The 23,726-nt window shown below is 53.4% G+C and overlaps 1 protein-coding gene across 7 annotated transcripts in view; it reads right to left on the bottom strand.

Annotated features, from left to right (window-relative positions):
* RGS3 (regulator of G protein signaling 3) overlaps positions 1-23,726 on the bottom strand; it is a 129,306-nt gene that overhangs the window by 68,476 nt on the left and 37,104 nt on the right. For 5 of the 7 annotated variants that reach the window (XM_036855444.1, XM_036855448.1, XM_036855453.1 and 2 more), the window contains 7 exons: positions 23,215-23,320; positions 22,084-22,435; positions 21,142-21,181; positions 16,127-16,323; positions 13,616-13,699; positions 7,911-8,022; positions 1,644-1,687 (listed from right to left, as the gene is read on the bottom strand). In XM_036855444.1, coding sequence (XP_036711339.1) covers positions 1,644-1,687; positions 7,911-8,022; positions 13,616-13,699; positions 16,127-16,323; positions 21,142-21,181; positions 22,084-22,435; positions 23,215-23,320 — 935 coding nt within the window. Of the gene's footprint in view, positions 1-1,643; positions 1,688-7,910; positions 8,023-13,615; positions 13,700-13,869; positions 13,933-16,126; positions 16,324-21,141; positions 21,182-22,083; positions 22,436-23,214; positions 23,321-23,726 lie in introns of those variants that run through there. The other 2 variants (XM_036855445.1, XM_036855450.1) reach the window with 2 other exon arrangements.

The raw sequence follows: 23,726 nt of genomic DNA, 5'->3' as shown, positions 1-23,726 counted from the left end.
AACAGAGAGGCTTCCAGCTGCCTGTGAGCTTCAAACACCCAGCCCCTTGGGGCCAGATCACCTGACACTTTACTGAAATAAAAGGCCCCGGATCAATATCCCTTCGTCAATCTTTGGAGGGGTAGGAGGTCACAGCTCCCTGGAAACCAAGGAGCAGAAGTGCTTTTCTCTGGGAAAAATAACCCCAGCCTGGCAGGAAGCTGTCTTGCGTTAAAGAACCTGGAGCCTCATTTCAGGCCCCGCTGGAGAGAACTGGAATCCAGATGGGTGAGGCTGGGGAGGCAAATGCTCTGACTCTTCCCAGGCTGCCTCACAGCTTCTCCTAAGCTGCTCACTCGGCTCCGGGGAAATGAACTCACGCCGGCCCTGAAGGGTCTCCACCAGCTACTTCCTGCGCCCGGTGGGGATATGCTGACACAGGGGAGGACATCAATGCCTTCTTGGACCTCAAGTGGCCATTCTAGGCTGCCAGGGGTCCCCGGCTCAGCTCTGACAAGGTCCACTGTCCTTTGACAGGTCCACTGACTCCCTGCTGTCCCCTGAAGCTAACTTCTCATCAACTGTCTTGTCCTCAGGGGTCTGTGTTCACCCAAGGGACTCGCCTGAAGCCCTGCACCTCCTATCTTAGCCAGGAACTGAAGGAATGATTTTCCAATCACGGACAACATGCAAATTCCTTCTCAAAATGGTGTACTCCTCTTGGCCAGCCAGTGTAGACCAGGCCTCACCCATAACGTGTGGCCAGTGTAGATTCTCCCACAGAATAGGCAGTTTCCCAGGACTGTTACTGGGTAAAGGAAAGGGTCTAATAAATCCCTGCTTGGAACTGGTAGCAGACTCATATGAGCAGAGGTACGAGGCTGGGATTAGAAAATTTGCTGAAAATTGAAAAGATTTGTATGGCTCAGTGGCTCTCAACTTTTTCATCACCAAGGCCCTCTTTGATTAAACCCCTGGTAATGATATTTTATCTCCCAAACCACATCAAGCAGTAAGCTGTTTGCCCCCATTTTGCTCAGCAAAGGCGCACCGTCTAGCTGAGCTTCTGATCAGACTGAGATAACCAGTCTGAGGAACTGAGGAACACCAGTCACACTGAGTGGGTATCACTCCAACCCCAACACAGACGCTAGATGGCTTCTTTCACCTGTATTATCTGGCCCAGGTAAGGGTACAGTTACCTTCAGGCCTTTTAAAACATTGACAAGACCCTGCAGGAGGGGACATAGGTGGTACCTTCTAGAAAGAGAGGAGGAAAGAGGTGGGCACAAGAATCAGGGCACTCTCTAGAGGAAGGACTACCAAATGAATGGGGTGATGCCTGGCTCTCAGGCCACGCCCTCACTGTGGCCCCTGCAGGGGCTGGAGACCAGGAAGTCCTAAGCAGGAGACCACAGTGTCCTTCTGTCCCCTCTAAGCACCTTCACGTCCACTGCTCTTCTACACAGAGGTGAGAGACACAGGGGCAGGGGTTGCTGCTCCCATTCCACAGAGCAGGACACTGCCACTCTGGACCTGCCCGGAGCCACGGCAGGAGTTGGTGTGGAGGCAGCGTCAGAACCTGCACTAGAACCCGGCCCAACATCTCCCTTCAAGCACCAGGACACAGACCTCTCTCCTCAGATTCAGGGGGAAGGACTCACCTCTGCTAGATACAGCACACAGAACTTCAGGTCTTCTGAAGAACCTTTGAGGGAACAAAAAGTAAGACTTGCTTTAGAATTGGTTACAGAGTCTCAACTGTTTGCTTAAGCACAGCCAGCTGTCTCACCCAGAGGGCTGTGTGTGGTACTTCCTGTAAAAAGAGGAAGAGAGGGGCAGGGAAATCTCTGGAGGAAAGCCCACTTAATATCTAATTAGGTTGAGACACAGCTGTAAGGCCTTTGCCTGCAGGTCAGCCTGACCCAAGGAATACTGAGCTCTCACCCCATGAGAGGTAGCCAGGAGCACCCTCTGGGCATCAAGCAGTGGGGTACAGGGAGCTGTCATCCATCCCAGGAGGCCTCTTCCTCTCCATGCCCCCTGCGATGAGGGACACGGAGGCAGCACACACTTGGGTTTTCTTTTAAACACTCCAACTGCCTTTGCCATTTTGAAATTCAACAAGGAGCCACCAAGGAATGCATGGGCTATGCAGGGGGATCCCCAATCACGGGCTGGGTGGAGCCCAGAGATGGCTTCCCAGCCCAGGCCCAACCCCTCAGTGTGTTTTCCTAGAGCCCTCTCACCCCTGGTCTAGAATCCCAAACTCAACCACTCACAAAAACCTCTCCACCTGGGAGGCAGCTGGGAGGGCCTGTCGGCCACTCCCCGCTCCTCCAGCAGAGAAGCTGAGGCGGGATACCTACCCTAAGGCGGAAGATGATTTGGTCAGCCTGCTTCAGAAACACAAGAGCCAAGAGATGACCCACAGCTGTCAGGGAAGGCTTCCTGACAAAAGGGGGACCCTTTGGAGCTTGAACTCAAGATGGGAAGACAGGGCACTCCGGGAGGAGGGAACAGCATGGGCAAAGGCATGGAGATGGAGAAGCACAAGTTGTGCTCAAGGGATGGCAACTGTGAGGAAGCCCCGCCTCCTCCTCCAGGTGGCCTTCCCTGACCGCTGCAGGCTGCTCCTCGGAACCTGGCAGCACTCCCTGTGGGCCACTCATCTGAGCACAGGCCAGGGCTGGTTAGGAACTTCCTGTATTTCAAGCACTCGACCTCACCAGGCAGGTCATCCTTTTAGAGGGAAGCAATCATACAGCACACATAACAGCAAATGCTTAAGCTGCCACAGAGCTTTAGAGTGCCCAGGACTGTGTGCCAACCACAGCGCCAAATGTTTCGTGTGCATAAACTCGACACTCACGACAACCCCTATGAGGCAGGGGTCACTACCATCCATGATTCATGTGAGAAAACTGAGGCACAGGGGGTGAGTAACATGCCTCAGGTAGAAGGGGGAAGAACCCAGATTTACACCCGGGAAGCCTGGTCCCAGAGCTCACGCTCCGAACCACTACACACCTGCCTCTCAAAAGCCCACCACGTAGGCCCTACCCAGCCCCCTGTCCCCTCAGGGAAACAGGACTAGTGCTGGGCTCAACGCAGAACCCTCAACATATACTTGAATCAAAGAAATTGTCAAAAAAAACCAAACTGCATTGCAAAGTAAAGGTGGCAAGGGAAAAACAGAGACGGTGGGTCAAGCCTATTCCTGAGAAAAGTAGTGAGTGAGGTCCTCATGTGGGTGGAGGCCAGGCCCCCTTGGAGCAAGCATATGGGCAGTTTCCTGGGCAAATCTATCCCTAAGGCCAGGGATGCCAGCCAGGGCCAGATAAAAATAGCTCATAAGTAAATGGGGGTTTGCTTTGGAAGTAGAATAAATCCTTCTGCTTCTCCCCACCTAGAGATGGGTTGGGGGGCAGGGGGCAGCCCTGCCTAAGAAGTCCATCGTGTTTAAGAAACCTCTAGTTTCAAAGCTTCTGCCAGTTCCTTGCATTGCTGAGGGTGGAGACAAGGGGAGGTGGTTTCTTTTGTTTAAGAAAACACACTGGGACCGTTTCCTTGACTTTCCAGAAGCAGACTTTAGTGCCAAGGGAGAAACAAAAAGATCTGTGTAAGAAAATAACAGAATTTTGGGTTTTAGAAGCTGGCAGTGAGAGAAGAGCAGGTTCTAGAAGGGAGGGGAAAGCCAGGTAGATGGGAGCCTCAGGGAGACAGGAGGCCAAGGTCGGGGGATGCAGTCTAGGACATATTTCCAGTGGCGAGGGATCGCTGATGGATCGCCTTGAAACTTTTCTGTGCCGTGACACCCCACCATCGCACCCCTGCGTTACTGCACACCTTCACTGAAATCTGCACACCTTCACTGAAATCCACGTCATGGCCTTGTGCTGGCAGCACTTCGGGAGAAGGACAGAACGGGGGCAGCACTCAGCATGGCTCAGAGCCTCATAAAAGGACAGCAAGGCTCAGGAGCCAAGGGTGCCTGTAAGGAGCTGCAGCTGCAGAAAAGGAGGCTGCAGCGTGGCTGACCCAGGAGAGAAACCTCAGCTCCACCAGAAACCCTTCCAAAACACTGGACTGGGCTCTGGACTTCCCAGAGTGTGGAAATGGGGGCGGGTGTAAAGGAAAAGGGACAGTGAGGCAGCACACATTCGGGCTTTCCATCCAACACTCCAACCACTTTCACCATTTTGAAATTTAACAAGGAGCCATTTGGTTCCTGGGTGAACCCTCTTTCCCATCAAGGAATGTGGGCCATGGACCATGGGCTATGCAAGGGTGATCCCCAGTCATGGGCTGGGGGGAGCCCAGAGATGGCTTCCTGGCCCAGGTCTGACCCCTCTGTCATTTTCCCAGAGCTCTGTCAAGTCTGGTCTGAGATCCCCAGATCAACCAGTTACCAAGTCCTCTCCACCTGTGAGACAGGCCAGGAGGGCTGTTGTCTCCATTTTCCAGATGCAGAAACTGAGGCCCAGGGAAGGAAAACAACTTGCAGAAGGCATGCAGTGGGCAAGTGACAGAGCTGAGACTTGAACCCAGGGCCGCCTGCCTCCAAAGCCTGTGTTCTGACCACTGTGTCACACTTCTGTCCCTCTCCCGGTTTACTCATCTGTCATTTCACCTGGCCATGCGCTCCGGAGGTGGGAATGTATGTGTCTCGTCCTCTGCTCTCACCCTGGCGGCCAGCACTGAGGTGGGCTCTGACGAGGTGCTCAGAAAATGTCAACCGACTAAATTTAACTCCAAGTGTTCCAGCAGCCGGGACCTAAGCAGCTGAGTTTCCAAGATGGGGCTCCTGGGCTCCTCAGGGTGGATGGTGAACCCAAGAATCAGCTGGACATTTCCAGGCCATCCTGAGAGACCACAGCAGGTCAGGAAGACACACTGTGGGTGGGATACTGGCCACCCGGGAGGCAGAAACACAAAGAACAGCAAAGCCAGTGGGCGGCAGAGGCAGGAAGAGACCACAATGGGCCCCGGCTGACCGGAGATGTCCCAGTTGTTAGCGCCAGCTCTCCGCCAGCTCTCCGCCTGTTCCCATTACACTGCCATTCAGCCCTGCTGAAGCTCGGGGGAAGCTGGGCAGGAGGAGGGCGGGCAAGGTTTAAGTGGCCACCAGCCGGGAGCCCTGAGGGAGGAGTGCACCCCAGCCCCCAAGCTGAGGCCACGCTTCCCATCCCCCTTGGGTCCTACACTCATTCACCCAACAAACAGTCACTGGGCACCCACGATGTTCTGTGCCCGTGCCCAGCTCTGGGAGTAGGCCCGGCCAGCAGAGCCAAGCACACATCAGGCATGTCACACAAGGGAGTCCTTGGTCCCTGGGTGGGGCAGATCCTCCTCGGCCAGGGAACAGCCCTCGCCAGCCCCAGCCTGCAGGAAAGGCTGGGCGTGCTCCTTGTTCACCATCTTCTCCGCCCCAAACTGAACTTTCCACACATGTTGATTTGAAAGAGACAAGAAACCTTAGGAGTCATGAGCAATGTTAATCAGAGACCATCCTGCCAAGAGAAGCTCCAGCTGAGGCCCCAAATGCATCTCTTAAAAGCCTCGCTCAGGCCCTTGCTGCTGCAGCGAGTCTCTGGGGGTGTGGGGAGGCGGGCAGGAGTGCGGGCGCCAGGACTCAGGACACCGGGTCCTGCGGCTCCAACTCCGACAGCTGGAGAGGTGGTCACCGGACTTCTGCAAACCCCGGGACCCCCAAGGCTGTCTCAGGGAGCGGGGGCAGGGGAGGAGGCAAGGGCTCCCCACAAGTGCCTGAAAACACATCTAAGCATTGGAATGTGCACCTTGAGTGCTCAGTGTCTCTGAGCCATTTCCTTCGCTCCCAGCAGCTCCTTGGCTCCATGGAAAGCCACACTCGCTGTGTTTGCTGACTGACACCGCTGGAGAAAGGCAAGACAGTTCGCACCAGAACAACTGCCCGGCCAGCCAGGACAGGCGCGTGCACGCACACACGCGCACACACACACACACACACACACACACACACACACACACACAGACCCCCTCACGTGCCAACCCAATAGGCTCCAAAGGCTGTATCATCTCTCCTGAGCAGGGCTGGTCTTGGCCACCCACAGTCTCTGGTCCCAGGAGGCCATGCCCGCACAGGCTGGCGCTCACATGCGACCCGGCAGGCGGGAGGTTTCTCTGCCACCCCCCAAGGCCTCACGCCACCCACCCTGACCAGCTGCCGCCCAGTGGAAGATGGTGCTTACCCTGCCTCTCGCTTCAAGCCTTAGGTTGGGGCCTCCAGGAGAGGAAGATCCAACCAATTCCCAGCGGACTCCCCCCACCCGGCCTAGGGGTGGGGACCAGACAAATGAGCACCGTCCAGCCTCTCAGAGCAACCTCGGGGTCCATGTGGGCACGTCAGGTCTGGGAGGGAACACAGTGGACTGCCCAAGCCTGCTTTCACAGTCAGAAAAACCGCAGCCCAGAAAAGGGAGAAAGGAGCAGCTGAAGCCACACCGCACGTCAGCAGCAAAGCCCGCCCAGGCCCTCACGCCCCCAGCTGCTGCCCTCAGCTCTTCCTCTGCCCTGTCGCTCCCAACCCGCACCCAATGCTCAGCCAGTTTGAAAGCCCGCTTCCCCCTCCCTCCTTTCAGCAGGAGGCTGAGCAGCCCAGGGTCCTGGGCTTGCAGGCCCCAGACTTGTGTGATGAGCCCGACTTGTGTGATGGTTCTTATAATCAATCAGCGTGGATTACCGAGCACAGCCCCCCACCAGCACCCCTCAAATCTGACTGGGTCCTAGATAGTGGGAGCTGGGGGTGGGCACTGCATGTGTGTGCAGAGGGGTGGGAGGGACGGGAGAGTGGGTGTGTAGGGGAAGCTGGGCGTGAGGGACAGAGGGAGGGGCAGGGCAGCGGGGAAGCCAAGGGCAGAGTCACTGCAGCTCTCGCCCGCCCCGCTCCCGCGGGTACTGGGGGGCTCCTTGGAATGCCAGGATCTCAGCTGAACTTGCTCAGAGGGCTGCTCCTCCCCATGACCTTGGTCAGGCCCAGCCCACCCTGCAGGAGAGGCTGGCCCCAAGCAAGGTGACTTGCTTTTCCCCCTCAGTGGCCGCCGTGGTCAGTGGGCAGGAGAAAGCCGGAGGCAGAGAAGGAGAAGTTGTAAGCGACTTCCTGTGGGGCTGCGAGAATGGAGGTTCTCACACGGCCTGGGTTTCTAAGGAGGAAGAACAGCGGGGGCACCGAGCACGCAGGCCGGGTTTGCAAACAGGCAGGAAGTTTTCCTGGAGCAAAACCCGTCAAAACAGAATTCTTTCACTGGGTAATATTTTCCTCCCTGCCCCTGTCACCCATGCTCAAACAGGTCTGGTGTTGTTTTCATAATCTGGGAGAGGAAATTGAGCCCCTTTCAGCAGAGACCTCAGGCGCCAAACCAAACCACTCGACAGATACTCCCGCTGGTTTCCCATTCCCGAGTGGAGGGGAGGGCACCGTGGCAAGCGTGGGGTCGAGACTCGCTTCACCCTCCCATGTGCTCCTGTCCCGGATGTGTTGCCTGGGCACACAGTGTGGGCCAGCCATTTTGCATAAACGACCTAATTTAATCTTCACAAAAACCTTCTGAGATATTATTGGTGTCCTCACTTACACATGAGGAAACAGGCTCAGAGAGGTTGAGGAACTTGCCTGAGGTCACACAGGTAGTGAGGGGCGGAGCCAAGATTTGAACACAGGTCTGTCTGAACCCAGTGCTCTTCCCACTCCACTCCCAAGCCTCCCTGAAACCTCACTGGAGCAGAAGCCTCCCGGTAAAGCTCAGGGTGTACGGGGGCCTGCCAGCCTAGACTGGAACGCCAGTGTCTGCGAACCAGACCTAGGGGCACACATCCCATCCATGCTGCCCAGAGCAGGAGGACTCAGGGAGAGTGCAGAGGAGTCCAGGGCATCTCGGGCATGCACTCACCTTCCTGCAGCTTCACGCTCTGGAGGTAGAGGGGGTTCCTCAGGACATTGCAGCGGCCTGGCTCATCCTCCTTGGTGAAGAGCAGCAGGTCAGAGTAGGCAAACAGCGTCACCTGCACAGGGAGAGAGCAAACAGAGCTCGCTGTTCTGCTGTCCCAGAGGCCAGAAGCCACAGCCTCCCCTGGGAGTCCAGGTAACAAGTCTCCATCATCTCGGGCATAACCAGGAGCAGATGCTCAGCGTGGCCTAAGCCAAGGGCAGAGACCTGACCTGCAGTCAAGACTGCCCTTTTGCCTACTCCTCACAGTAGGAAAAAATAACAGAACAAAAATCAGCCCTCATCCTCATCCTCCATGCCAGACGGCCTCTGCCAGCCTCTCAACAGCCCGACACCCCGCAGGCCCACCTCTCTGACCAAACGCCTCTGGAATCTCCAGCCCAGTGCCCTTGGCTTGGAGCCACCCTTGAGCTGCAGGATGTGCCACATTTGCTTGCATTCTCCTCTAAATGTCTGGCTGAAAGAGCACTGGACTTGGAGTCAGAAGTCGAGGCACCTGCCCCACTAAGTAGCCGTGAAAACTTGGTTAAGTCTGCTGAATCCCTTTTGCCTCAGTTTTTTTCATCTGTGCAAACAGGGGGGAACGTCCCTGCCCAGCTCCCTACAGGCTTCTTTCACAAGGTCTGTGTAGACAGTGAATTTGAAGCATCATGCAATGTGAGCATCCTTACCAAATTCCTTGCAGATAATTTTAACTGTGTTCATGCACAATCAGTTCAAGAAAAAGCCAGTTACTTATGCTCCAACACAGACATGCACAGAACTTTAATCTCTTTTATGCACTAGCTGCTCCAAAAATAGAGGAGAAAGATATTTTTAGACATTATAGGTAAACCATCAGGCATGCTCAGCATATTTTCATGCTAAAAAAAAAATCCACTTGATCCTCTAATGCCAGTAAAGAGTACACTGTTCTTTGTTTTGTAAATCCTGCGGTGGCCTTTAGTCAAAAGCAATAAAAACCCTATTTTAGATTCTCCGAAGAAAACAAAATATTATTAATTATGTGGAATTCCCTTTGAGGTGTCAAAATCTGACATTTCATCGCATCTGGGGTAAGAAGAGTCCGCTGGAAGGTCGGCATGCACTACGAAGGGCCACAGTGAGCGTGTGCTGGATTGTTGCCGAAGATTAGAAAGCCAACATGTTGACATTTAGCTGTCAGACTGTTAAAGATGACCTAACAACTCCACCTCTATGACTCTAGCCTATAGAAATACTTACAAGGACATATAAATATGAACATGTAGGGATGTTCTCAGCATTACAAATTTTTGTAATTTTAAAAAAGAACATAAACACCCATTAAGAGAGGATGGATAAACTAAATTATGCTACCTTCATGTGGTAGAATTTTATGCAGCTATTGAAAGAATAAAGTAGAGCTATGTGGGCAGAAATGGAAATCTGTCCATCATAAATCGAAATAGTGCAATGTCCAAAAAATACCTAGCGTATAATCCAACTTCGTAAAACCAAACTGTAAATCTGTCGGTATTTATACATTTTTTAATGTCTAAAATACTCATCACAGTCTTCAATGTGGGGAATGGGACTTGACTTTATACATTTCTGTTTAATTTGCATTAGTTTGCAATGAGAATCTGTTACTTTTATAATTTAAAAATACATAAGTGTTTTTCAAAGGACTACGTGGCAAACAGAGGTTTGAGGGAATCTGGGCCACAGAGACGATAGAGGGCATTCTTGAGCAGGAGGCATTCAGGGGCTCTGGCTTATCTAACGGGGACCAAACACAAGGGCTCCTGAACCCTGGGCTGGAAGGCATCCTGGCAGTGTCTCTCTCCAAACCCCTTCCCATCACAGCCCTGACCCAACATAGCCCACAGAAGCCTCCATTTATTGAGCACTTACTTTCTGCTCAGTGGCTCCTCACTTGTACCTAACATCATTGCCCTCATGTATAGGTGAGGACCCTACAGCACCGAGAGGTTAAGTGACCTGTCCAAGGCTACACAGCCAGAGACCATTGCCCAGGTCTGGCTGACCCCAAAGCTCTCACAATATGGCGAGGTAGCAATATGCCTACAGTTGTCCTGTCCCTGAATGTGAAAGAATCCAAGCAGGGACCAAAAATGAGGAACAAAGGAGACAGAAACATGAAGTTAAGGGAAGGGAAGAAAATGATCTCAGAGTTCAGGAGGAGTTTAGGGGTTGGTTGTCTGAGAAGAAGACTTCAACATCCAATGAGTGGAAAGGAGAAAGTTCTACACTAGGCGAGCACAAGACAAACCCTCAGGCTCCCCTGACCCACTCAGTAGAAACCTGGAAGTGGTCTCTGGACCCACAGGGAAGCTGGCAGAGGAAGGGTCAGAGGAGATAGTCTTCAGGAGGCTAAAAATTCAAAAAACAACCCAGGCCCAGAGAGGGCTGGATGGATGGCAAGTGGAGAAGAGGCACAAGCAAGGTGAGAAAAGACCCAGGTCGCTGCTCTGGCCCAGATTCCCAGAGCTGAGAATGTGGTCTAGACAGGAAGTGATTAAGGCCTGAACGAAGAATTTCCCCAAAAGCCGGGTCAGGGAAAGGACAGAGCTGGCGCACAGCGGGAGACAGGGCAGAGAGGCAAGGGTGCCAGGGGAGGGCAGGTGGGCGCCTTTCCCGTCTCACCAGCACCCTGCGGGCCTTGCTCCCGGCGGGAGCCACAGCAGCCCGCAGTGCAGAGACGCCCATCTCCACAGCCCAGTTACCTTCTGCTTCCCACAGCAGGCCCTGGGGGCCTCCAGCTGTCTTCCCCACACTTGCTCCAGGGACACAGCTGTTTTCCCAAAGGCTCAAGAGGAGAGGAATCGCTTGGTTAGGAAATCCTTGCGACTTGAAGGATCACTAATCCCACGTGGTCCTAACCAAGCTTCCTCGGAGGAATCTTGCCTGAGGGCAGGGTTTGCAGCAAAGGCCTTGGTGCCTGAGTCAGTGTGTAAAGTGAGGGCATGTCTGTCTTGTGCCCCATAGGACTCCTGGAACCTCCAGCACAGGGCCTGGCTCCATCGTAGACGCTCAGTAACCATTCTTTGAATGTAGAAATGAGGCTGTACCAAAACGCTGATTTGATCTCAGGGCACGTTAATCAAGTTGGTGACTTCCGGGAGGGCGTGTGATGAGGACAGTTCACGGTGTGGGATTGGATCAGCTCACGGAGCATGCCCAGAGAAGAGAAGGGACAACGAGCCAAGGGGGAACGTTCCACGAACAAAGATTTCTGTCGAGCACCAGGGAGAACTTTCTACAATTTAGGGCTCTCTGGTAATAGAACCACTGCCGGGAGGGCTCCCTCAGCAGACTCAAGAACAGGCTGGAAAACGATCAGCTGGAAAGTTACAGGGAAGCAGTTAGAATGGACGGCTCCTGAGGGCCCAGCCACGATGCGATTCTCTGAACTTCTCCAAACCCCACTTGAATTGGTTTATATTTTTGGCCTGAATAACACGACAGGCTACTAAGAGCCACATATTTACTTCCTATCATATTTCAAGAAAAAGAAATGCACTATTTTTCCTTGTCTTCAAATCATTTCTTTCAACCGTCAAAAGGGGGTCTCTTAGTTCTAGGGCTCCAAAGACCCACTAGGCAAAGAGCTTTTGGACAGATTTTAACTATCATCAGGCCCTGGCTTCAGCTTGTGTTTGTTAGTTTTTTTGTTTGTTTGTTTGTTGTTTTTTTTTTAATTTTTATTTATTTATTTATGGCTGTGTTGGGGCTTCGTTTCTGTGCGAGGGCTTCCTCTAGTTGTGGCAAGCGGGGGCCACTCTTCATCGCGATGCGCAGGCCTCTCGTTACCGCGGCCTCTCTTGTTGCGGAGCACAGGCTCCAGACGCGCAGGCTCAGTAATTGTGGCTCACGGGCCCAGCCGCTCCGCGGCATGTGGGATCTTCCCAGACCAGGGCTCGAACCCGTGTCCCCTGCATTGGCAGGCAGATTCTCAACCTCTGCGCCACCAGGGAAGCCCTGTTAGTTTGTTTTTAAACAAACACACCAGAGCCGGCATGGGATCCTGGAAAGAACTGCTGAGCCAGAGAGATCCCAAGTGCTAATCATGGCTCCACCTTTTAGGAGTCTTGAGACCCTCAGGTCCTAGTTAATCTCACTGGAGCCTCGGTTTCCTCATCTACTGAGTCGGGACAAACGTGCCTCTCCTCGGGGAGCTGGGAGAGTTAACTGGGATCAAGTATGGAAAACTTGCACAGTGAGGACAAATAACAAGTGCTCAAGGTTTGCAGGCTTAATGGTGAGTAAGTAGGGGAAGAAAAGAGCACATTGAGACATATGAATGTGTTCCACGGTGGCTGCCATTTCTAACTGCCTTCTTCTGAGTCTTGTGAGTTTATATCCACACCTCAGTTTGTGACCTTTGGCTACCTGACTGAGCTCCACCACACACTTATTCACCAAGCATAGCTCCAAAGGACTTCTCGTTCCTAAAACCCAAATCCCCCGCAACAGATGAAGTTTTACTCCCACAGAGGCAATTCAGAAGTTATGCCAAGGTTCTTAAGAAAGTTCCCGAAGAGGAGGCCCAGAAATGTGATAAGCAACACCAGTGTGGTAGAAATAATCCTGCAGTCTCCCCAGGGAGCGCCCCTGAAAGACAACGCTCATTTGGAAAATATGAATTCTGGTCTGCTTGTTTCACAAACAGAACAAAAGCAGCCTGCTTTAGCCACGACTACACAAAATGTCCCGGAATGCTGAGGCTGAAAGGGCCCTTAGAGATCAGCTGACCTCAGACCCTGCCCTTGCTGCCTCAAACACACACACACCCCCACTGTTCTGATGGGAAGACTGAGGAAGAAGGAAGAAGTCGTAAGTGAACCAGCAGCGGAGCAAGAGCTGGCTACATGCCTTCTGCCTCCAAGTTTCCTGATCTTTCCACCACCCCAAGCTGCCACTCAACTCAGCCAAGCCACGCTGCCAGCTCTGAATCAGGGCCTGATTGAAGGCAAGCCCCCTACCCTCTCTTCAAGCCTCCCAGGTAGCCCAGTCAGACCCCAGGGCTCCAACTTCTGTTCCCAAGTAGATTTAAACTTGTGAGACTGAGCCGGAACCTGGCCAGCTCTGGGGATGGTGTAGGCGAGTGAAATCCCCCCAGTTAGAGATAAGCCGGGGCCCGCTCCCAGGAAAAGTAGCATGACCTACACACCCAGGCCTCTGTTGGCAGAGCTAGAGCCCAAAGAGAGATCACAGACTTATCCCTCAGAAGAGGATTTGGGATTTGGGTTAATATACACCCAAAAACCCAGGTAACGGGTGCTCTTCTAAAAAATTCTCTTTGGCTAACAGCTTTAATCTTCTCACCCACAAAGTCGTTCATCACAGCTGGGGTGAAATGCCATCTCTCCTGCTCCTTAGAGGAAGTTGGGATAAACAGTGGAACGTCATTAGGGGTTGGGAAAACTCTCTAACCATCAAAGATGGACTCTGTCGCTTTGAGAGGTGGCGAGTTCCCCATCACTGGAAATATACCAAAAAAAGCTGGGTAGTCATTTGGTAAAGAGGGCATGGAGGCCTTTTCCGGTCTTTTCTACCCCGATTGTACAATTCTGAGACCATCAGGAAGAGAGGAAAGTTAGGGGCCTGGAGGATGGCCGATGAAGCCCACCAGAAACCCCACCCGGGAAACGTGAGTGTCTTACCTCGACAGCCTTGTTTCTCCCCTCGTACAGCAGCAGCTCCTCCGACAACAGGAGGGTCCGGGCAGGGTTACAGAGATCTAAAGGCTGAAAACAAAGAGGACAGTTCAAAGAGGCCTGGTGGAGATGGGGGGGAGGGGGAGGGGAGGGGAGGGGGAGGGAAGGGGACAGGGAGGGGGAGGCAGCCTGCCAAAGCCAGCCACAGAAGACCTCTAGCCCTGCCCCAACACCCCCAGAGCCCACACGCCCCCTCATACACAGACAGAAACAGAAAGACAGAGACGCTCATCCTGGGCGGAACTGCTGCTGCTACCTTCCCCACCAGCCCTCACACACTAGCTGCAGGAAGTCCAACCACATGGTCGGCCTCTGCCATCCTCCCCACCCCCTCCCGACCCTACCACCCACGCCCGCCCCAGCTCCCCCACTGCACCGAGCTCCTGGGCGCTCCCGGCCCCCACATTCCCCCATCTGTCCTGTTCATGCTGTCAGGCCCAGGCTCTCAGGACGCCTCTGGCAGTATCCTGAGAGCCTCATGCCAGATTTGGTCACCTGAGTCCCTTCAAGGCCAGGCCAGTTCCCGCTCTACATTCATAACACACTTGAGTTCACTGAGTCCTTCTCAGCTGTCAGTTCCCAGGGACCAATTCTCACCCAAACCTCTCACCCCACCACATGACCCTGCCCCATACCCACGGTGGAGCCCTGCCCCCACGCAGCCTGAAGAAAACTCCCTAAGTTCTGGACTACCCAGCAGGGCTTATCCTCGTGAATGCACATTTATAACATGGTTTCTGGGCACCTGACACCAAGCAAGGTGCTGGAAGAAAGATAACGAAACAAATGTCAACTACTCACAACAACCAAGATGGATCTTACAAGTAACGTGAGGCAAGAGAAGCAAGGCCCAAAAGAAGATATGAGATATGGTTTCATTAAGCAATATTCAAAAAGAAGTCATTTAGGAAAGCACATATAGGTGGTAAAACTAAAGGAAAGCTAGGAAATGATTATCATAAAGTCAGGTTAGTGGGTACGTCTCGGGGGGAGGGGGCATCGTAATCAGGAAGAGAGATACACAGCCTCTAGAGTGGTGGCAATGGTCTAGTCCTTTCTCTTAGTCAATATCCGCTTTATAATTACCCGTTAAACTCTGCATTTAAGTGTTATGCCATTTTTGGTTTATATATTTTACAACTCAAAAGTTTTTTATAACTTTTAAAAACTAATTTTTAATTTTTTTTGTAAAAATTTAAAATGAAAATGAAAAATAAATCCCGTGGATTCCAAGACCTTTGTGGTTACATCCCGAGAAAGAAAAGAGACCCAGAGAAAGGCAAAGGGCAGACCCTGCCCACGGAGTTGTCTGGGGAGAGGCGCGTCACCTGCCAGAGTTGCGTTGTGAGCGTCCTATAAAAGTATGAGTTCTAAGATCCACTGGCCAGTGACAGGCCCAGAATGGGACGCCAGAGAAGGCAGGCATGGTCAGAAATGAAGCTCTTGGGGCCATGTCCCCTCTAGGTTGCTGATGAGAGGATAAACTAAGAGTGTCTCTGGAAAGCAATTTTTCAAAATATGCATAAAGAGCCTTTAAGATGTTTATGACCCATAGCCCAGTCATTTCGCTTCTTGGAATCTCCCCCAAGGAAAATAATCCAAGAGGCAATTCATGCATGAGGATCTTCGTCACAGAGTTATTTACAATAGCAAAAGAGTAGACATAACACAAGTGTCTGAACAGAATAGAGAACCGGTTAAATAAATATGGTACATCCATATAGTAGTGTCCAACCGGTACAAGACACAGACTCAAAGAATTTATTTAATGATGTAGGAAATGTTCATGCTGCAATTCTTGCTTAAAAAAGGCAACAGGATATAAAACATACAATAAGATCTGTCTGGGTTTTTTTTAAATATGTATATGCACAGGAAAGATATCTAAATGCTCACATTGGTTATAACTGGGTGATAGAATAAATAAAGGTTTGGAAATGGGGAGGAAGAGAAGGAAAAAGAGAGAAAAGTAGGAGAAGGGAGATCTAAATAATCTCAGGCCACCAGCTAGTACCGGCCAGACATGTTTGCTAAGATGTCTGATGGCCAGACAAGATGCCAGACCTCGAGGCTCTCTCCCTTGGTCATCTCCAAACAACAAAGCACTGGAGGAGCCAGGAAGCAGAACCCTCAGCACACAGGCCCTGTGCCAATACAACCAGCAGCTGTAGCGTGTCTGCAATGGCCCCAGAGAAAGGGGAGGGGGAGGGGGAGGGGAGGGGAGGGGGGACCCACTTGTTGCTGAGCTTCCCTGCCCCCACTCTCCTGTTCCTCCTCCCGGAAACCTCTGCTCCCTCAGTATAACCCCCAGAATCCTGAGCCCCTAAAGCTATTTGTCTTTCCCAAAAGGGGGTCCTCAGTCCTGGAACGAGGTCCCATCTCTGAGTCCCGGAGTGAAGGACCCTATTCTTTCTCACCTCCTCCAGAGGGAGCCCTTGGGGTCGGCCATCAGCTCACCTGAACGAAGATGGGGAACACCAGGACCTTGGGGGCCAGGGTGACGTAGGTGCCATAGCTTGAGTGTGGGGCGTGCGGCCTCATGACCGGGCAATTCTGGTAGTTCCCATGGCCCTTCATGGTCTGCACCGTCTTCATCAGCCGACACTTCTTCCCCAGGCCCGTGTAAGACTTCCCTTTGCTGGGACTCCCTGATTCTGTGGAACAGAGATGGGGGACCATGAGGCATTTCTATCCCGCCTGCAGAGGCATGCCTCTGCAGAAACAGGGGACACAGGCTCAGTCCATTAACAGCCATTAACAACAGCAGCTACCATGTGCCGGGCCCTGACCAAGGCGCTGAGAAGACAGGGAGACCTCGGAAGGAATCCCCTCATACTCTGTGAGAGATACTAACGTGTAAACCAGCAACTCCAGGGCAAGGACAGAGCTGGGAACCGCCAACTACGATGAAGGCAGCATTCCTCATCTGGTGACCCAGGACCTGAATCAGACCTATCGGTTTGGCCTCGTACACTTAAAAATCAGAAAATCTCTCAGATTCGAAAAATCAGAAGATGTGACCTCACCGGGCCCACAGTCCCACATGAAACAAGCAATCAGATGGAGCGTCCCGGGTGGCAGAGCATGTGTGCTCCCCCTTGTCCCCATCCCCACTGCTCCCTGCGCACACCCAGCACTGCTGGCCCGTTTCATTGCCTCCCAGGTCCCCTGAACAAAGGGACTGGAGGTCATGTCTCTGCAGTGATAGCAGAGACAGTGGGCTTTCTCAGGATCTATGGGGGTCTGCCTTCTACTAGCCAAGGGGGCTGGAGTGGCCTGGCTCACTGAGTCAGTCTGGAATAAGGAGGGCCACCTGCCGCTCCAGTTCCCGGGGAAGAGCACCAGTCCTGAGCCAGAGGGCTGCACCCAAATCCCACTCCTCTGCTCCCCAGCTTGGTGACCACCAGAAACTCACTTCCCCCCTCAGAGTCTTGGTTTCCTCACTGCAATTATAGTACGAAGCTCATGGGGTTGCTGTGAGGATTAAATGAGACACTCCAAGTAAAGCCCCTAGAATAATGCCTGGGACCTGGTAAGTGCGCGATAAGAGTGAGCTGCTAACTTATTGTGGTTTTGTTGTTGTGATTTCTCCACTTGGAAAAGCAAGTTAACCAGATACTCCAGGGACTCTGGGAATCCTAGGCTTCATCGCAGCCAGGAGGTATTCCCCGGCTTGGCTATCAACTCACAAATTATTCTCATCAGAAAAGGGGGAGAGAGAGAGAGAATGAATCACCCCCAGGGAAAAGAGCAGAGAGCTGCAGGGAGTCCCTCTATAAGGTGACACAGCAGGACACGCACCCTCACACTGAACAAGGGGTGGCATACAGATCTTTATCATGTCTCATCCAATGGGCAGAAAGGCAAAACACAGAGTAGCTAAAAAGTCAGGAATTCTTGGACACAAGCAGGTAGGAGACAAACTCCAGGGCATTCAGACTCCGCACACACCTGGGCCCCCTCCGAGGGTCCCTGCTCTCAGGTGGGCAACTGATCAGCCCTCCCTGACCTGCATGCGCAGCCCACTGGGGCCCAGGTCTCCTTCCGCCACCCCCAGTCCTGGCAGCCTGGGGGTGAACAGGTGGCCTGACCCCCAGCTACATCTCGGGGAAGCTCCCCACCAACGCGTGGTCCACAGTCTCAGGGGAAAAACTCAGCTCGGAAGGTTTCACACTTGCTTCCTCTACCCACCCCATGCCCCTCCTCACCGAGCAGGGTGAGAAAAACAAGTCAACCCACACACACAAGTGACCACCGATCACGGCAGTATCTTGGGACAGCACTCGAACCATAATAACCTAAACCACTTCCTGCTTCTTCAGGGAATCACTTAGAGAAGAGTAAAAAGAGCGTGAGCCCAGGACAGGGGCGGGGGGCAGATGCCTGGAAGTACCTACCCAGCTCCTCGTCTGCTCCGGCCCTGGACGTCCGCCCCAGAGGGCTCTGTGCTGCCAGGCACTGGCCCCTTTGCTGAAAGAACCCATCCTGGCTCGCAAGCTCTGCACTGGATTTGAGTTGGACAAGACACCTGAACTTGAGCACTGGCCTCCGCAGAGACTGGCTGTGTAACCCTGACCAGGTTCCTTCCCCCCTGAGCCAGAGTTTTCTCCACTGCAAAGCAGAGATAAAACAGACTGCTGCCTTGCCTGCCCCAGGGCAGGTGAGGGCACACACGAGAGACCTGATGGGAAAGGGTTTGGTGAATGGTACCAGGGTGTGAGGGCACGAGGATTATAAACCCAAGACAACGAATAATCCACCCGTCAGGGCTGGCATTAGGACAGGGCTGCTGCGCCACAAACTGTACCATGAACGGGGATCACAGGGTCAGTCTGGAACTAGACAGTCTAATTTAACACAACCGAGCCTAGACCAGAGAAGGCAAAACCACACAGGGCTGACAAGCAAGGCAAAGTAGACCAAACTTAACGAAGGGGGCTGTTTGCTAATGCCAAAATCTGGGCCTTTGCCCGCCCCCAGTCTGACCTTTAAAGGAATCCACTTCTTCCCTGCCCTAGCCCAGCTGCATAGGGCTGTCACAGAATCTTTGCCTTGGGCCTAGAGAGTCATGAATAAGCCACTTGACATACACCTCTGCCTTCAGGTGGGAAGCAGCCCCATTTTATAGACAAGGCAACTGAGGCCTGGAGTGATTGGGGGACTTGCCCAAGGTCATCTGGCCAGTAACTGGTACAAAGCGGAATCAACCCAACCTATGTGGCATGCCCTCGTGCCCCATCTCCACATACCCTGGATAGTGTGTAGCAAGTGGGCTTGATTTTCCAAAACTGATTTTTTGAAGTATCTTTTTTTAAAAACAATCCAAGTTATAACCCAGCTACTGAGCTCTGTGAAGGCAAACTCCTTAACTTCCCACCTGCTACCACTTACACCCTCTGGTCCAAACCCCCATATCACCCCTTAAACACCTGCTTCACTGACCAAACAGTAATTACTAGGCTTTGCTCCGGCTTCCAAGGTGAGCCCTGGCAGCCATCGCCCCCCCCACCGGCCGTGGCGAATCTGAGGCTGGGCTGCTTTCACAGGGCAAGGGACAATGCCAAGGGCACCCTCAGCCCTGGAGAACACGCCAACGACAGGCGGGCAGGCACCCCAGGCCCCAGAAGGGCACCAGACCCCATTCTATTCAGGTTGGCTCAACCCACCCACCCTCCTGCAAGGAGGCCGAGCAGCTCAACCAGAGGAGGAGACAGAAGTCGGCACCCTGGCGACAGCTTTAGCCTCTGGAGAACCCTGAGTGCGTTTAAGGGAAGATTTGTACCCTGAATTCCACCCCTTCCTCTGAACCCGCGGACCAGGAGCTAGGAATATTTGATCCCTGGTAAAGAGCAAAGATGTCCTTGGATACCAAAATAATTATCATCGTGAAGAATAAGTGAAGTCAGGTCAAGTTCTTAATATAATGCGTTCAAAAGTTACCACTGTTATTAACAGCAGCATCATTTCCTTGCTTGTCCCTCTCCCGCAGCCTGCGTGACTCTGCCCTTCTTGGTTTACTAAGTACTGTATTCTCAGAGGGGAACCAAAATGTGGACACGAGCTGGGAGGACACCAAGAGGCATCTCTCGGCCGAGAAGGAACCACACCAGCCTGCCTCAACCCACACACCTCTCCAGCTCCCTTCCCCCATGAGCAGTCTGCAAACCTTGGAGGCAACCAGAGTCATTCCCCTTCAGTCAGTCACTCAAATAAAATTCTGTTGAGTACGTGCTGTCTGTCAGACCCTGGGACCAGCATCAGACACACGGAGGTGAGCAGGCCTAGGCCCTGCCCTTAACGGGGTCACCATTTAGCAGTGACATCTCCACTCTAACCCGATGCGGCAACTAAAAGCTTTTTTAAAACTCAGTGTTGAATCACCATCAGACTTTTCTCCGGAACGAACACAGATTCATTTCCAACAGACCAAGCCCTAACACCCAAATGCCCCAGCCTGGAGAGAATAAAGACGGCTTCCATCCGCAACTCTGAGCCTGATGGGAGCCCTTTTCCCTCCAAAGGGCACCTGCTCTAAGCAAGCATCGTCTTCATGCTACTGACAGAGGGGGACAGCAAGGAAGCAAGTCTGCAAGTGGTTGGGAAAAGGCCGTTCACAAAGAAGAAGGTCAAAGGGCATTCTGTGAGCTCTGAAGGAAGGGTTCAAGCATATCCAAGGTCAGCACCATGGACCACCAGGCAAGGCTGGTCTCAACCTTCCAGATACCATCTGGACTCCAGCCAGCTAGACTCAGGCCAGCGCAGAGAGGGCCTAAAGGAATGCCCAGCCAACTCCAGCATCAACACTGATACCTCAGGTTTCCTGGGAGAAGGAACTGGTTTTGAGCCCAGCTTCTCTCCCTGGCCCTTAAAAAATAAGGCCAGGATTTGAAGGACAAAGGGGAAAAATCCCTTCACACAGCAGAGACATCTGTGCGCTTCAAAGACAGCTAACTTCTGTGTAACATCACTCAGTAAACAGGCTGCTACTCAAAACCATTATCTCCTTCAATCCTCCCAACAACCCTCTGAAGTGGGAATTATCAGCCCTGTTTTATAGATAAAGAAACTGAGGCTCAGTGAGGGGACATGAGTTGCTCAAACTCACACGACTCCAATTTGGAACCTCCCAGTTCCAAATTCCGTGCCTCCCTCCCGAGCAGGCCCAACCATGGTGTCTCAGTAACGTTGGTTGAACCTCAGCTGAATGCCTGAGTCCTGAACACCGTCTGTTAGACTGCTCTGGGAAGATGCCCTCTCTTCCTCCTCAGTTCAGGCTCCAAGGAAGAGAGGCACTGGTTCAGTGAGGGAGAAAAAGGTCCCAAGAGGAGACAGAGTCTGTGTCAATATGTGGGGGGATCTTGACTCTGTTGGGAAGGCCTCCCAACTCAGAGGAGGAGGTGGGGCCCGGCCTCGCAGCTAACCTCGCCATCTCTCCGGGGCTCAGAGGGCACAGCAGCAGAGGAGAGACTCACCTTCGGGGATGGCATCCTCCTGGTACACAGGCCGCAGCAGCTGCGAGGGAAAGACAGAGAACTACCTCAGCCCCAGGAACGGGGCCAACCACCAGGCAGGCTGCTCAGCCCTGGCCTGGGGAGAGGAGGGGAGCATCTCAGGGCACGAGGGCAAAACAGCAGTCCCGCTAACGAGCTGAGAGGGGGGCCTGGAGGGATCACAGAATCTAGAATCCTCCAGAATGTTCGAGTTGAACGAGGCTTTAGCTGTCATCAAGCCTAACCCCTTGGCCAAGTCCCCAACTTCCTTGACAGCAGCTTGTTCCAAAGTGTGTTCTGTGAAACACTGGCACTTGGGACGCTAACAACCCCGCCACAAAGGGTGCACCGTCAGGGGAGTGTGAGAAATGCTCGGTTAAACAAGGGTAAACCACCTTCTTCACTGCAGATGCCCTCAGAGCCTCAAATAGGCTAATATGCATTGGGAATCTCCCAGAAGAGGAAGAGAGTATAAGGTGTTTCTCAAACTTATTTGACCTCAGGAAACTTTCTTCCCAGAGTATCTCCTGGGACCAATATTTTGGGGCACACATGCCGACATCCCATTACGCCATCTTATAGCTCCTATGACGGGCTCACTGCCTACCACGCAGCCCATTCCGCTGCGGAAAAGTGCAGACTGGCAGAAAGCTCTTCCTTCTTTTGAGGTGAAATCTTCTACCGTGTGACCTCCCCTGGTCCTGGATCTGTGCCCTGAGGCCACAAAGACCCACCTGCTGTCTCTGCCCAGGACAGCCCTACAGGACAGCCCTATAGAGGCTGGCGCTAACACACAGCCCACTTCCCTGCTCCCGGCTCCAAGCCCCTGGCAGCCTCCTCACAACACAATATTGAGTCTTCGCATCTTCCTGGCCTCACTCAGGGACCCATGCCCTTCACCTCCCCTGAACCAGCTGTCCATACCTGGCTCCCAGGGTTCAGCGGGGCCAGGATGATGTAGTTGGGGTCGGCGGGGGCAGTGGCACGGGACAGTGCAGGCAGGGTGTGCTGGCCCCCACGCTTGGTCACCTCAGTGTAGCGCTCCCAGCCACCGAGCAGCAGCCCATCCGAGCTGTCACACACCAGGTGACAGCTGTGGCGCTGCTCTGGCCGTGCCTGGGCCCCGTGGGTGCAGTTCTTCTCCCGCTTGTTGGGGGGCGACTGGAGGTCATGGGTCGACTTGCAGGACGCCCGCCGCAGGACCCCGCCATCTGGCCCCGGCTTGACCTGGGGGACCATGCGCCACACGAGCAGGATGATCTCGCTGGGGCAGCTCCTGGAAGTTGGAGGAGGCAGGGAGTCACAAAGAGAAGCTGAGTCGGGGGGAGACCAAAGTCAGCCACGGTAGGGGCCTGCGGGGGCAGAGAGGAAGAGAGGGGAAGAGGGCAGGAAAGCCCCAGCGCCAGAGCAGGAAGGGATGCAGGGGCCATCTCAAGTAGAGACAGCAAAGGGGTCCCTTAGGTCGGCTCTAGTTGACTGGCAGAGGCTGGGAAGGACACTGAGGCCAAGGCCAAGTAAACAAGAAAGAAGACCAAACTCAGCTAGTGATGTGCCTCCTGGACACAAAGTATTATCAAGGAGGAGCAAGAAAGCCATGGCCAGTGTACAACCCCTCATCCGGTCATTCTAGAAGCAGACCTAAAATGGGCCACGAGGGCTTTAACCCAGAGGGTCAAAATTTAGGGGACCCCAAAATTTAAAGAATAACTGTTTAATTGTGCAATTGAAAATGTTGGCAACATCTACGCATCCTTAGGAAACCAAGGGCTTAGTTCTGAGGTAGCAAAACTAATGAGCTAAAGTAGAGAGCGACCCCCTGGAGCTGCACCACAAACCACAGGGTCTGTTTGAGAGCTTCTTCCCCGCTGTCTGCTCTGGGATCCAAAATTGCTCAGAACCTGAACCTTCCAATTTCAGGCCAAGAAACTGATTCCCCAAGGAGCAAAGTGAATTGCTCACAGCTGGGAAGGAGGGACGGGCGAGGCGTGTGCCCAGGTCTGGGGAGGGGAGGTGCGCCTCAGCCCGAGGCCCCAGGCTGCCCGCCGCCCCTGTCACCGGATCTCGTGTGCCAGCTCCACGCATTTCCAGTGCTCCACGGGCCTCTCGTTCAGCTGCAGCACCGTGTCCAGCTGCTGCAGCCCTGCCCGCTCTGCCGGGCCCCCTGCAGGGACAAAGAAAAGCCACTCAAGGGCTCCTAAAGCCCACAACCCCCTTGAAAGCCCCGGGGTCCTTTGCTTCCACAGTGACCTTGGACAAGGACCGCTCCCCTCTGTTTCTTCATCTGTGAATGAGGGGCCAACCTCGGGGGCTCTCGGGGACCTTGAAGGGAGGTTCCCCTTTGCCCTCACTTCCTCCCTGCCTGCATACCCAGTACTGGCTGACCTCTCTGCTGTCCACCGCCCCGCCAGGCCCCCCTCCCTCCCCAGGGCCTCCCACCCCTTGAGAACCCTTCCTTGCTGCCAGGCTCACAGGCAATGGGGGCACCCAGATCACCATGTCCCAGCTTCTCCACTTTGGATGCTCACTCTGTGACTAGAAGTCTTTTCTTTGTGAAAAATAGGGAGGGA

The sequence above is a fragment of the Balaenoptera musculus genome, chromosome 6 (assembly GCF_009873245.2).
Source record: "Balaenoptera musculus isolate JJ_BM4_2016_0621 chromosome 6, mBalMus1.pri.v3, whole genome shotgun sequence".
Lineage (NCBI taxonomy): Eukaryota > Metazoa > Chordata > Mammalia > Artiodactyla > Balaenopteridae > Balaenoptera > Balaenoptera musculus.
This window is presented reverse-complemented; position numbering and strand designations above follow the sequence as displayed.